General features: G+C 46.2%; 1 protein-coding gene across 1 annotated transcript in view; it reads right to left on the bottom strand.

Moving 5' to 3' along the window:
• The window catches only part of RCSD1 (RCSD domain containing 1), a 36,037-nt gene extending 22,487 nt beyond the window's left edge, over positions 1-13,550 (bottom strand). Inside the window, exon 1 of the mRNA XM_037378061.1 lies at positions 13,348-13,550. Coding sequence (XP_037233958.1) covers positions 13,348-13,353 — 6 coding nt within the window. The 5' untranslated portion in view covers positions 13,354-13,550. The remainder of the gene's footprint in view (positions 1-13,347) is intronic.
• Between the last annotated feature and the right edge of the window lie 1,180 nt (positions 13,551-14,730).

The following is a 14,730-nucleotide window of genomic DNA, read 5'->3' as shown; positions in this document are numbered from 1 at the left end:
GTTCTCCACAACACACGTGTCTAAGGACAAGCTACACTGCAATGCAGAGCAGCCCAGGGAAACCTGTAGTAAGGGATCTGAGCCCCACAGTCACAGGGTGTAGCATGACTTCTCATAGTGGCATCAAACTGGATGCATTCGTTTGGTGCTGTGCTCACACCAAAGGGATCATTAGTCCAGTCACAGCTCTGCATGAACACATACTCACCTCTGTATCCATGAGAAGTAGCTGTCTGGATTTTGTGTTGTACAGGGTGCTTTGGGCACATGTTAACTTAGATGACCTGTTGCCACAAAACTCTTCCTAAGCAAGTCCTAACAAAGTCCAGCACCCACAAAGGACCGATTCCCTCAGTGAACTATCTTTTTAATGGGACTTCAGTCAGGTTTCTAAAGATTTAAAAATGTTGATGATATCCAGCATGACTACAAGGGTGTCTTAAAGATGCTTTGCTAGTGAGACAAAATCTCAGTCACATACATCGCCTGTTTGTTCATCTTACCCTTCCTGCCGGCGCTGTACCCTAACAATTGCCTGTGCGCACAGTAGCCTGCGTAGGCTCAGCAAGCAGAGTCAGACCATGCTTCCCCTAGACCACTAAGTCAACAATATAAGAGGAAGGAGAAGCTCAAAGATGTTGAAAGCAGTAACAATAGAACAACTGAAATGAGATGCAGTGCCAGAAGACAGCATATTCAAGAGGAAAGGCCCCAAAGATACTTGAAGGACAAGATGCCTCCTGTTGCAGTGAGAAGATAGGCTGGGATGAGAGGTAGGAAGATGAAATAAAAGCACCAGAGAAACCTGAGGCTCCAGGGGGGAGAAGCTGTGGGACATGCAGTGAAAAAAAAATTATCATCAAGGTGACTAGGTTTTTAACATACATGACAACATTTGCTTGCGGATAGTGAAGAAGAAAGAGTAGGAGGACTAGGTATATGCAAGGGCCCTTTCTGAGAAAAGGCTTTGTTCATTGTCTGGGTGCCAGGTTGTAGAGTGATTATGTCTTAAAATGTAGCGCTCTGAACTCACCTGTATATCAGTTATGTGCACACCTGTCTACAATGATGGGTGATGCTGGCTATTTCAGTTCAAAACATCCATATGATTTTTCTGTTCCCATAGATCCATGTCCCATGGTTCCCAGCCACTCACCTACCATCCTGCAGTGGTGACGGCAGCGCTTGGATATCCATCTTCACATATCTGTCTTCCCTGGTTCAGCTGGGCTGTGCTACCATGGTTTTTTTGGTTTTCCTCAAGTCCTTGTTCAGGCACCATTTATGGCATATGAAGGCACAGACCCCAGGTGAGATCCCCCATTGCATATATAAGTGCCAGTTGTGTACAGTCACTTATCCACCCAAATTCTGCCCTGGAATATGCCTATGAGCAGAAAGCACCTTTGCAGCCAGTTCACACTCCACCAAGCTGTTTACTCACTCCATGCTCATCTGAGGAGATCTCTTCTCCCCCGATACTTAAGATGTGGGAGGCGTTGGGCACAGCCCTCATCGGGAGGCTTTGGCATGCCCCTCATTACAGACAGCTGTGCACAGAACTGATTTGCAGGTGAGTTCAGAGCGCTACATTTTAAGACATAATCACTCTGCAACCTGGCGCCCAGACAATGAACAAAGCCTTTTCTCAGAAAGGGTCCTTACAGGTAGAGAGGCAAAAATCTACAGTGCCAGCCAGGCCACTTGCCTACTGACAAGGTGACCAGAGTGGCTGAGAAAGCGGGGGAAACAGATAAGACTCATTAAGGAGTCCAATCAGTTCAAGGAGAAATGGCCTCAACCTTTCCTGTAAAAGGGCCATGCGTATATAATTGCCTCATTACGAGCCCACACAGCTGCTTGCAGATAGGCCAAGCAGCCAACAAGGAAATAATTTCGGGCAGCAGGAAAAGGATTGTGGATAAAGTTGATATCTGGCTGGATACGGTCATACCCACCCACGCAAGTGGAGAAACAATGGAGCAGCTCTGTGCAAGAGGGGTTTTCCTGTCACCTGAAGCAGTGCAACTTCTAAAACACATCTGTCCTGGGTTTTAAGGCCAGACCACACGGGGTTCTCCCTTCCGAGTCTCTGGGGTGCACTAGTGTCTCTATTCAGGACTTTGCCGTGATGAGGGCAAGACGTGCCTTTTTAGAGGAGGCTGAGCTATTTCAGATGCTACAGCTTCAAGAAAAAAAAAAAGAAATACAGTGACAGTTTACTGTGTGGCTACTGTAGGTGGTAATGTATTTCAAACCACCTAACTACTACCCAGTGGTTACCAGTACACGGCAAACTGTAGCTGAGCCATCAGCAACCTTAAGCACTGAGATACAAAGATGTGACTAGTTTAACAAAGATCTCTGCAATTACTAAGTCTGACTACACTGGAAGACCAAATTAAGGTGTATCCTCCCTTTATGAAGTCCTGGGAACTCAGTGTCCTGCTGTTTCCTTCTAGTTAATAAATCTGTTTTAAAATACAGGCTGTATTTATCTGGTACAAAGTTTCAAAAAAATTACTGGGGTTTTTTTCCCTTGTTATAATGAGCATTTGGCCTTAAAAGAACAATGCTGAAGTTGCAGAGCTCTTCCCTTGCTCCAAGTGAACACCAGTGACACATCTGCAGTCTTTATCCATCAAGTTTACAATAACTCTTAAGTATTTTGGGGGAAATACTTTGTGCCTCTCAAACATGAGTGCTGTGAGTGAGCCAGAATCCTGCAGCAGATACACAGAGCATTCCTATTATTTGAGATTATGAAAATTTGGATTGGGATGCTGAAAACAAGGTCCCTTACTTTGAAATGCCCTGTCAAATACAGCTTTTCGCTCCTTTCTCAAAGGTCACAATGAAGGAGGCCAGTGGCCATTAACTTGGCAGACAGATTTCCATGTCATCTGGGAGCTGACACACCACTTTCCTAAATAATTGAAGATTCTCACTCTCTTTCAAGCAGCACCACTTTTCATTTCAGCAAAATTAAATTAGATGAACACCTACACAGCTTTCAGCTTAGTTCAGGAAGACCCCTGGCTTTTCTGGCATGTCAGACAGGATATATAGCCCTGTAATTAACTCCTCTCCATCTGATGGGAGCCCTCTAGCAACACATGCTGTCTGCAAACTTGGTTGATACAACCAGATGAGCTACTGCAGATATCTAAATTACAGATAATATATGTGAAAGGCATGCAGGGGAAAGAAAGGGGTTGTTTCTCAGAAATTATCCATTGAATAGGTAAGTTGATGAGGTTGTGTTGTTTTAGGAATCCACAGACACTTCAGATGTGGAATAGCTCCTTCAAAGCCAAGGGCTGATCTGCACCCTGGTAGAGTGATGCTGATGTCCTAATCTACAGCTGACAACAGCTGTTACCAAGACCTCAGCCTGGCTGGGCTAAGCGTATTGCTTCCCATGTGTCTCCAGCAGCTTGTACAACCAGTACCTGGCATTTGTCTTTGAGATCTCACGCTACCAGCACATGGTTCCATGGGTGGAGGGGGTGAGATGATAGTTCTGAAGAAGAGCAGTGATGGTCGTCATATGATGTAGCTGCCTCCCTAGTGTGCTGTTCACACCAACTGCTTGAACGGAGCTCTGTTCCTGGCCAGGGTTTTCCCCAGGATCCTTCCCAGCTTCCTGACGTTTCCCTCTCAGACATATGTTTTTCTTAACAGTCTGGGAACTGTACACAGCCTGTCAAGTTTTCCCAGATTGATTGGTGCCTCTCTGTGCGTACTTCCAGGCCTTGTTCTGAGGAGCTCTTGCTGCTCTAGAAGGACCATCCTTCTGGGTGATCTAAGGGTGAGCTAACAGAGGAGCAACTAGCAAAACCTCCCAGGCTGCCTGCAGGGAGAGGGGAAATAGCGCAGTCCATGGGGCAAGCGCATCCCATCTCATGCAAGCAGTCTCCTCAACCAAGGCACAGGGGAGAGAGATGGCCAGGAAGGCTGGGTGTGCATGTGTGCTCTTTCAGTGGGGAATAAAACGCATGAGCCATAGTTACCAGCTGATACAGACCTCTGAGATGAACAGCTTTCTGTTGATTAAAATGTGCCTTGCATAAAATCATTATTTTAAATCATGCAAATCACAGTGTTGCTTTAAGTGACTTGGGCAACCCTGCAGCTGCAGACACGATGCGAGGCTGCACCCTGCTCTGACTGCAGACCTGGAGACACTTGGGCAGCTGCTCTGAAGGAACCGGGCTGAGCCGATGGAACAGCCCCTGTAACAGGAAAGGTCTCAGCCTGATGAATCGCCTTCCAACTGCTATTCAGTTTAGCTTCTCCCTTGCTTGCCTCACATGGGGTGAGGAAAAAAAGCCCCGCTTTTAGCAGAGGTCTGAAATAAGATGAACTTCAACAGGAGGAGGCTCAAATGCAAGATGCTTCAAGTAGGATGAGGAAGGGACCGCTCTTCTACTGACAGAGTGGGTAAAGAGGATGAACTTTAAGCAGGTGAATATGCAGTATGCATTAATTATCTAATGTGAAGCTATTCAGAAGGTCAAATTAGAAACTGAGGTCACTGGAATATCAAAGAAGTGATACAGAGAATGGGAGAAGCAGGGACAATTCTAAATTGTTCTGATAAATCCTGTAAGTAGACTGTGATACCTCCTCATTTAAACTCAATGCTAGAGACAGTCTAGTTGTAGCAGCACAGGGATTCAATTCCTCTTAATTTATCACTCTGGGAACAGAAAATCAGAAGGGTAAATGAGCCTACACAGAGCTCCCAACTGCTGCAGCTTCCAGGACTCATCAGTTAGGACTGTGCTATCTTTGTAACACGTTGCTATTAAATTAGGTCTACACTGGATACAGGCAGGTCAGAGAAGGATGCTCATATTTATCTGAGCCAGGAATTTAGTCTAAAAAGGTACGCAGATATGGAGCAGAGGAAAGCGATAGTAAGCACTCAGCTAGCAGCCAGCTTGAGGTGTGAATGCTAAGCTATATCCACAGAGATGTTTTTTTAGCTGGTCCCAGGAGAGCTCAGCAGCCCCAGTGGCACTGAAGATGCTGGTCTGTGAAGCTGCCTTCTCAGCAGCTGCCATCCCTTTGGCTCCATCCAGAGACTCCAGTTTGTGAGACCCCTGAACACCAGGCCCTGCCCTGGGCTAATAGATGCAGGCAGCCGTAATCTGCTGTTACATTTGAAAATGCCCATCTGAATTTTCAGCCCAGTCTGCATCAGCTCTAATGATGCCTTAGAAATTTAGTGATTTCCACAGGTAAATTACTCTATTATATGCCCTAAGGAAAATATCACAAGCGACTCCTGAGCTACAGCTTGGTCTTTGACATGGATTTTTTCTGTGATCTGAGAAAGATTATTATCTCTGTTTCAAAGTTAGCCAGCTAATAGAATTCTCCCAATAACCCTGCAAAGGAGCAACCCAATGTTTGTAAGAGCTTTGAAACACCCTACCTACTTCAGAGCTCCATTTCTTTTTCCTGATGGCTGACTGAAGCTGTTCCTTCTGTGGCAAGAAGGGGAAGTAAGTTCCTTCAACCTAAAGCACAGCTTCTCCAGGTTAAAGCTGCGCCACGGAACCAGGTGCCCAGGAAGCGCGGGCTCGGTGCCTGCACGCCACTTGCTCAGCGTGTAAATCAGCACTAGGAAGCTGTGACCAGCATGTCACTGAATTCATAGACCTTGAAATGAAAGGTGTTGAGGATGATCCAGCAATTTTTGAGTTGCAGAGCAGAGGCAGAAGAAATAAAGTATGAGTTTCATTACGTGACAGCTTTTCTTTCCCACTGGCTGCAAAAAAATAAGGCTTCCAGCTTTTGCCTTTGAGAATCTACAGACTGGCATGCGCTACAAAGGCTCGAAGAGCTGCTGTAGATGATGCAGGCTTCACTTTGCTGGGGCAGAGTGTGAAGCTGCTGCAGGGGATGAACCCTGTGAGACTCGACCTTGAGCATCACACTCCTGAGCAAAGCCCTGCAGGACCTGGCACACAAAGCGGCGCTGGTGGCTCACCCACAGCAGGCACCTGGGGTCAGAACTGGAGTCGTATGAGGTGCCAGCGCCAAGGGCAGGAGACTGGGGTGGGAGGGCAAAGCCAAGGATGGTGAGTCCCATGCTCGGTGCATACAAAGGGGCAGGGTGAGAGGGGCCCAGAAGAAATCCCTGGGTGGCTGTAGACAAAGGCTTCTTGAGCTGTACAGAGCAGGACTTGATATTACACGAGACTGGAAGTCCTGATACGAGTGGAAAAGACAACTTTCCATTGAGTTGGGAGATGAAAAAGAAGGTGTTGAAAGACCATTTTTGTATGGGTAACCTGTCTGATTTGTAACTTTTATGTCACCTCATGCTCCAGCACATTCAACAGCCCATCCCTTTTCTTCCACTCTGTCCTCTTTACAGACACCTGCCGTCTAGAGGACCATGCCTCTGGTTTGCATGGACAGCCCCTCTGCCTCTAACGGGGAATGAACACCTAGAAACTGGGAATGAAAACACTGGGTTTTCATGGAGGGGCAGTGTTGACAACACTGTGCACTTTGTAAAGACTAAGTGAGAAACCAAATTCCACTATGCACATTTCACAAGTTAAACACACGCTCGCTGCAGGGCCCAAGGGGTAAAATTCCTAGGAAAGCTGGCCCACAAGCTCAAGTGTGTATATATGAAAACAGGACTGGTTTCATCTCAACTTACATCAGGGGACCATGGCACTCTGCAGAAAGGTATTTCAGGATGATTGACTTGAATAACCTATGATTGCTGTTGCAGTACAGTTTTAAAGGATAATGAAACCCATTCTTAAAACAGGAAGAAAGAATACAAGTGAATTTGGGTTTGTGTTTTACACAGGCAATAAAAGAACATTTCCCAGACTCTTTCAGATAGGATGCCAATTTATTTTGACCTAAGCTTCCCATAGGCAGAAGTTTGCAGGGCTCAAAAAACTTATTGTAGCAGGAAGAAATCATAAACGCTTTTGGGACTCGGTGCTGAATAGCTACTAACTTCTGCTAGCAGCCCCACACATGGAAGAACTGCAGAAACAGTGCAGTCCTGCCCTTCTGGTGGCCCTGGAAATACTATTGCTTGAACAGAATACAAAATCACTCCTGTCATTATCTTTCTAATGCTCTGTCCAGTCTATTTTTGACTCTCATGGGAAAGAGTTTTCCACTACATTTGGTTTCCACCACGCTATTCCAAGCCCTGCCAGACCTCACTGGTAGAAATCCTTCCTGCCATTCGATGAGATATACATCTTCCCTTTAACTGGATCCCATTATTCCCAGGTGTACTGCTTTTCCAATGGCACTAATTCTGTTTTCTCTGTGTTTAAAGCTCTAGGCTACTGTCTTTTGTCTCACTGCAAAGCCACACTGACTTGTTTAACTCCATTCTTCTGAGCCAGCTTTCCCTCTCCTTTTTGCATTTTTGTGTCTTTCTGTGAACAAGTTATTGGTCTGCATCCTTTAGATACCAAGGCTTTCCGAGCTGCACTTGTTAATTCTCTGCACCTGAAAAGCTGTGACCTATGCAAGCAATAAATTTCTTGCCTTAAGCAGCAGCATGTAGCTTTGCTCAGTGATAGAGCATGAGGGAAAGGTATTATATTTTGTGAAGTACTTCAAGATGCTCAGAAAAGCACCACTGCATGCCATAATTATTAACTTGTACAAAAGCACCATCTGAGCTGTGGCCTGATCATGCCGAGAGGCATTTGGAAGCCTGGGATGAACAGTGGCTTTGTTGAAGCTGGCAGTGGTGAATCAACATCTTTTGCAGATTGGCCACTAGCCATCCACACTGACCAAAACACTGCGTGCATCTTGATGCAAAGGGTAAACAGGTTGGTTTGCATAGGGACACTTGTATGCAAAAACCAGCTTACTGGCTTGCTGCCTGTTGTGTGGGTTTTGAGCTCTTTTAAAAAAATTTGATGCTAAAGAACAAAAGAAAAAGGGCATGCAGCTATACTAGCTGTCCATCTGGCAAGTGAGGTCTAGGTCTTTTCCTGGAGAAGTCTTCCAGAAACACCTTTAGCAAGTGATGTGCTCCTATCTGAAAAGAATTTGGTCTGACGTCTTTTTTTCTTTCTAACAAGTGAAAACTTCATTTCGCACTAATGGAGCAGGTAAGCCTTATTGTTGTCAGTACATTACCAGAACCCATATACTGGCGAGAAGATATCCTAAAGGTATGCCTCAGACTTGGTATTGATGTAAAAGCATTTCTGGCATAAGACTTATAGCTGGATACATTGTGGCTCGGACACAATGAGACTTAAATCCATGCCTATGCAAGCCCCCATAAGAATAAAGTGTCCCATGCCTCTGGTAATAACTAGGTGGGAAGCAACTGTGCCGTAAGTGCGTAACAGTAACTTCTCCTTACACAACAGATCTCCTGTCTCTAGGCCGAATTCATCCTTATGCATGCTGTGTTGCAAACTGCTAAAGGCATCTAATAATCTGTAAGTCAGAAAGACAAGCTGTGCCTCTGCAGTATTATAGCATCTATAGGTAGCAAGAAGGCTTCACCAGTAAAATAGGTCCTCCATAAAGGTTCTCTTGCTGCTGGGTACAGCTGCCATTTCAGATCCCATACTCAGGCTGTAGAGTTGGTGTTTTAGGAAAAGGAGCATCCATCTTTCTACAATTGTTAACCTAGCACATGGAAACAGAAAAAACCACCCCTAGTTCATATGGGCTTGGTCATTTCCGTGATGAAAACCAGCAGTTTCCTAGCAGCACCTATCGATAAAGCAATGCTGATGTTTCCCCTTGTTCTTCAGATAAGCAGATCCTGGGAATGTATGAGAAGGTATGCATAATATGCTGCTCAGCAGTCACACGTCCTGCCAGTTAGACTGGAAAGAAAGGCTTTTCCAAAATGCTATCACCATGATGCAGGATAATCATACTACCAAAGTTTAAAACGGGGAGTGGGGCAGAGGAGGGGTTCAGAGGAATCATCCCTCTCCAGTGACACAGGAAAAGCTTTAATTCTGCAAACCATTTACTCTGGAGTCTCTGCTAGGTACAAGAAAGGGTCACAGCACAGCCCACGGGGTTTGGTTCTGTTCCTTTCTGTTCTTCAGGAGGCAGGCCTCATCCAGTCACTGGGATGTGGAAGTCTGGCAAACCTGATCCTTTCCGCGATCCTCTGCTGCAGACATGTTATTAACTGTCAGGTAGGTCCTAAATCTGCCCAGACTTGAGGAGTAAAATGGGGTCATATGGTACCTCTCCTAGTTATATTTAAATACTCTTCCCTTTATCTACACAGACACTCTGTGTGAGTCCGTCATTTTGATGAGTTTTGGAGGAAACCCTGAAAACAAGTGTATTTGAGTTTACAATGTTCTGCTAAGCAAAAAGAGGAGTGGAAAAGGAATGTTTTAACTTTTGGAATGAAAGCCAAGCAGCAGAGCTTCCTGAGAAAGGGAAATTGTTTCCTGGCAGAGCAAACCGTGGCGTAATGCCTGTACTTAATCTTGGCCCTGCAGCTGCAAGGGTGGGCAGAGACCTCGCCCAGCCCAGCTCACCTCTGCATGGCTTACTGTCCTGCTGCTCCAAGGACCATAATGGTTACAGATTTCAGTCCCCTTGTCTGCACAGTACCAAGTACCCTTTCCTCCATCCCCTCCACTGCAGTTGTCTCGGCTGACAGGTCACGTATCCTTAGTGCAGTTTTCCTAGGGACAGAGTATGCGCCTATGCTGAAAGTAAGCCGCCTTGTAGTTTGGGCCAAGGCATCATTCCCTGTGGCTCCTGGGAGGATGCAGCAATTGGGATACTGGACCTGGAAATGTGCTCAGTTGTGACGTCTGGCTGACCACAGCACAAAGGAAGAAATGGCTTCTGACCTCACCTCTTGAGAGAGAGGACGTGTTTGAAGCCCAGGAGGTTTCTGCAGCCTCCTGCTGAGACGAGGAACAGAGGACTCTGAGGATTGTTCTCCATGTTGCTCACTAGAGGAGCAGGGCAGGACCCAGGGCCTCTGTGGTATCCTCACCTGACACAGGAGGGGGCTTTACTGAAAAGAGCGGTGGTCCCATCACTCCCTAGATGTCCCAGATGAGGACACTGTGGTGTGGGGAGAGCACAGGGCCTGGGGCTGGAGCCATGTCCAGTAGGTTGCCCAGAAGTGAAGTGGTGGAGTGAGCAGAGAACTGCTCTCAGCCCTGGAAAAGCTTTCCCTCTCCTAAGCCAGTGTAGCAATAGGCAAATTGAACATCCAGCAGGAGCTAGTTTCAGAAAAGAGACATGGAAATGGAGATGTCACAGAAAGAAATGAAATCTGTTGGTAGGCACAACAAAGAGGGCAGCCTTCCCAAAATAAGCCTGGTTACTGCACCCTTGCAGCTTAGGGAACCCGTTGCACCATAGGGAGCCACCAAAGTGAAACTCAGCCTTGGATTGCTTCCTTTTGCTGTGCCAGTAAAGTTGAAATGTCTCCATGCTCCCAGGCTCCTACAGAGAGGCTGGGAAGAGGAATGCCATGACCGCCGTTGAAAATGGGCTGCAGAAAGCCACAAGCACTTTCAGGGGATGCCTTCACTCAAACATCTGCAGCAAGGTTTGGTACAGCTATGGGAATTAGACAGCTCGGACCAAATCTGAAGATGTAAACTAACAAACCAACACAATAATTTCTGATCTTTTTGTACCATCAGTGCAAAGAATGTTTAGTGGCTAAACAAGTGGCTTGGTTTTCATCAGTGCCAACTTTATGCATTTTTGATAGGAACTCCTCATCTTAACCATCTGTGATATAAGCTTCATGATTTCAATTTCCTTTCACATCAGTCATAAGACTGGAAAGAAAACTGATTGTCAAATCTATCTTGCATCAAGAAGCTGGGTCTTCACAAAAAAGCCCTGAAGATCAGCAGACTCACAAAACCACACAAACTGCGAGAACAGGGGGTTTGCTGCCTTTTTCTCCCTCTTTGAGATTTTAAATTGTTACAGTGACTGTTTTCAATGTGGCACGTTCCTGACGGCAGAATGGCTAAGACTGTAGGTGCCAACCCCTAAGGAGCAGCAAAATCGCACTGACTACCCTAAGAAAGTGATCCTAACTATTTTCTTCTGTGGGTTTAAAAAAAAATAAAGGGTCTTTCTGCCAGAGACACGATGGAAATCAGCTGGCTAGGTCAGCCCTCTGCCCTTTTTACCCTAATGCTGGTAATCCGCATGTGTCCCACTAGAGCAGAGTTCGCCAGCTATGCCAGCAGGAAAGCGCAGAGCAGCTCGGCCTGCCACTGATGAAGCAAATGGGGAAATGACAGAACTTCTCATTCCTGTTGCATAGGACCAATAAATGTGTTTTTAAAGCAAAAGACTGTAGCGAGTCTCTGGGTCCTGCTCATGCTGCCTGTGAAACACTCTTAGGAAGAAAGAGAGAGGAGAATTGGCAGGTGGGAACTCAAGTTCTTGCTCTTGGCTCTATTTTGGTCTAATATCTTCTTACCTTTGGGATATTAACTACCTTTTCAGAGGGTTGGGGCAGGAAGGGAAGACCAAGCACACTACTTAAACAATGCCTTGGGAGCCGAGAAGTTTTAAAAATGAGAAGGGAAGCAGCAGTCTACAGACAATCAGAAAACAAGGTAACATGGGGAAAGAGCAGCAAACAGGGGTAAGGGGACAGAATCAAGAGCAGGAAACTCTTAGTTTAAATACTTCAGAGAAACTTCCTGACCGTCAGACCTTCTGTATGTGTCACACGTGTCTCCCAAAAGGAAATGGCAAGTCTGTCCCTTTCTACTCTGAAACATCGCTGTGGCGGACAACAGAAAATACTTGAGGGGTGCAGTCCTCTGTGTGGAGAGGGGAGGGGGTGGGGGAGAGTGTCCTCAACATGGCAAAATACTTGCTTCAGCCCTAAGCTAGTCTTTGTTCCCTATGTGGCTTACTGTACACAGCAGTTGTAACAGATTAAAAGCTCGGCTCCCCTTCTCCACTGAGACATCACAGGATACAATATAGCAAAAAGGAATAAACCAAGCATTAACAGCTACTGATCCAGGCTCTGTCAAACCTAAAAACCCTTATAAAGTTATAGATCTAGTCTCTGCTGAGTTGGTTTGATCACTGCTCAGTCCTTCGCCACACCAAAATCTGTTCAGGTAGTTTGCTGAGGACATTTCTTGTAATGAACATGCTTGATTTTAACCCTTGCCTGGGGGGCAGGCCAGAGCAGATAACAAGGACTGCAATGTTAGCACCTGGGTGTTATCAGAACAGCCCAGCTGAGCTATGCACTGGAAATCAAAGAAAAATTGTAGTGGGGCCTCAAGCACACTGTTCCCTGGCTTTGCTGCGTGTCTCCTGCTGCTGGGGCTTCACTGACACAGAAAAAGGCCTCTCTGGGAAAATAATATGAAGCGTTTAGTAAGATCTGTGTTTAGCTGACAGAAATACTGAAAGTCCTCTTTCATCATCTGAGGTTTTGCCAATGTTGCAATCACCTTTCTATCTCCCGTGCCCCTCCTAAAAATAATTTTTTTTTTTCCTTTGCCACTTGAAAAACTGTTAGAAAAGCTAGTGAATCCAGTCTGACATGAGGGAAGCAACCACCATCACTTCCATTTCGTATGAATGGGAAAAAAGGCAAGGGGCAGTGAACTGCTTTGCCCAAGAGGGTGCTACACAGGAGAAGGCTTGGATTTAAATGCCAGGGAAGCTCGACTCCTGTGCACCGGCTGTGTGCCCACCCGTAGACATGAGCTCCGACTCTTCTGAAGAGCAGGACATGCAGCATGGAGGAAAAGGGAATACTCCAGGGGTGTGCTACTCATTTACCTTGCCAAAGCAAAGGATCTCAGGTCCTCTTTCCCAAACCAAAACACTCTATCAATAACAAAAGTGAGACCGCTGAGTCCATGTGGAACAGGGACACACACCTCTTGGGGTCCAAATTACAGCTGCTGCTGCATGGGTTGGGTAGGTATCAACCCCAAGGAGCCCGCTAATCCTGCATGGTTTGTTTACTTCTCCTTATGTTCCCATTTTTACTGAATTCTTAAAATCTCCTTTCAAACTGATACCTGTTAAAATTTAACTCTCCCACCTCAGAGACTAAAAAAGTAAATAGCAGTCCTTCCTCGTTCCCCTTTCACAGATGTAATTTCTCTCCACACCATCCCCCTACTTTCCAACTCTGGACTAAAACCTGCAGAATATTCTGAGGTACGTAGCAGAGTCTGGGGTGGAGGGAAAAAGACATTTATCTGAACCTCAGCAAAGAGATATTTTGAACTGTCTTTAGTGAGAAATTGCTTTGCAAGGTGGAGCTAATGCAGATTGAGGAGCCAGTCACAAGCTAGTGGAAATAAAAGTTTTCTTTACCTCCATGTCCTGCAAGAGAGAGGTGTCTTCAGGGAAATCTTTCTTCCCCACCCCTTTCCCTCTTATCTGTGGGAAAACTTCAGCCAAGTCAGAGCAAAGTCGTGCCGCTGTGGAGGGTAGGTAATATCCAAGCTCCGGCTCAGCTTGAAAACTGACAGAGCCCAGTGAGTGGCCCTGCACTACGAACAAGGAAGAAGGGCGGGTGGGTGAGAGGAAGGGAGGGAGGGGAGAGGAGGGGGAGGCCAGGCAATCAGGGTTTAAATTTAGACACAAATCTAAAGAGATACTGTCTTTCCCGGAGTGCTGGGCTCATGAGGCAGCAAGCAGCAAACTCTGCTGCTGTGCCCAAACTTGGGGACACCACACATGCATTTTCCCCCTTCCTTTCTTACTCCCCCTTGTATTTTCTATCCCCTTATATTTTCTATCCCCTTATCTTCCCACCCTCCCGCCCCCCGTTTTGCCTCTATTTTTCTCCGTTGCTTGCCATTGCTCTGCCGGTGTCTCTCTCCCCTGTCTACGCTTCCCTCTCCAAGTCTGCAGGGTCTCTTCCTTGTTTATTCGTGAGGAGGATCTTTTTTCCTCTAACTGCAGCCTCACTTCTCTCTTCCTTCTCACTTTTAGGTAATTTCAGTCAGCTGTGGACTGTCTTTAGAGCGGTTTGAGAGGCAGAAGAGGAGCAGAGCAAGGGTAATTATTGTGTTTGAACAGAATTTAAGGAATCGACGTCCTGGTGCATGGCTGGGACTCCCAGGGATGGCAATAGTATTGATACTACTGTGCTGCTGGGTGATTCCCTGAGACATCAGGGCTCCACTGCGAAGAGCCCTGCACAAAGGTGGGCACAAGCAGAGGGTCTCCATGCAAGGTGTCACTGGCTAGCTGTAAAACAGGACTAACTCTTTCCACGCTGAATTCATGTCTCACACTACCCGGTCAGAGGTGCAGAATGTTCTCTACCTTCACAGGGAAGGACAAATTTGTGCCCTGGAAGTGAGCAGCTTCGATGGTGGTAGAAAAATTCAGATGGGGAAAAAATAAGCCTCGGGAATGTTTTGCTACAGTTTCTCTTTCCATTCAGATCACAGCATGGTAAACTAGACATCTCTTCTAGCAACTGTTTGCACATGCTCCTTCTCAAGAATTTCAGTCCCCACCTCTTGAGAGCAGGGTGGTGCAAAGGAATTTGGAAACACTCCCTTTGTCTTCTGCTGGCTTCCTTGCCTTGCATGCAGCTGCAAAATGACACAATGTCATGTCGTCATTTTGGGATGATACCTCTGGGGCAGAAGAGGGTTAAAGCATCTTTTCTAGAAAGGCATGCATACTTTTCCTTTGCAGTGTTTCACAAGTCCATGCTGGCTACTGCAGAGAACACTCCAG

The sequence above is a fragment of the Falco rusticolus genome, chromosome 2 (genome assembly GCF_015220075.1).
Source record: "Falco rusticolus isolate bFalRus1 chromosome 2, bFalRus1.pri, whole genome shotgun sequence".
Lineage (NCBI taxonomy): Eukaryota > Metazoa > Chordata > Aves > Falconiformes > Falconidae > Falco > Falco rusticolus.
Note: the sequence above shows the minus strand (reverse complement) of the source record. Positions and strands in the feature narration are given on the sequence as shown.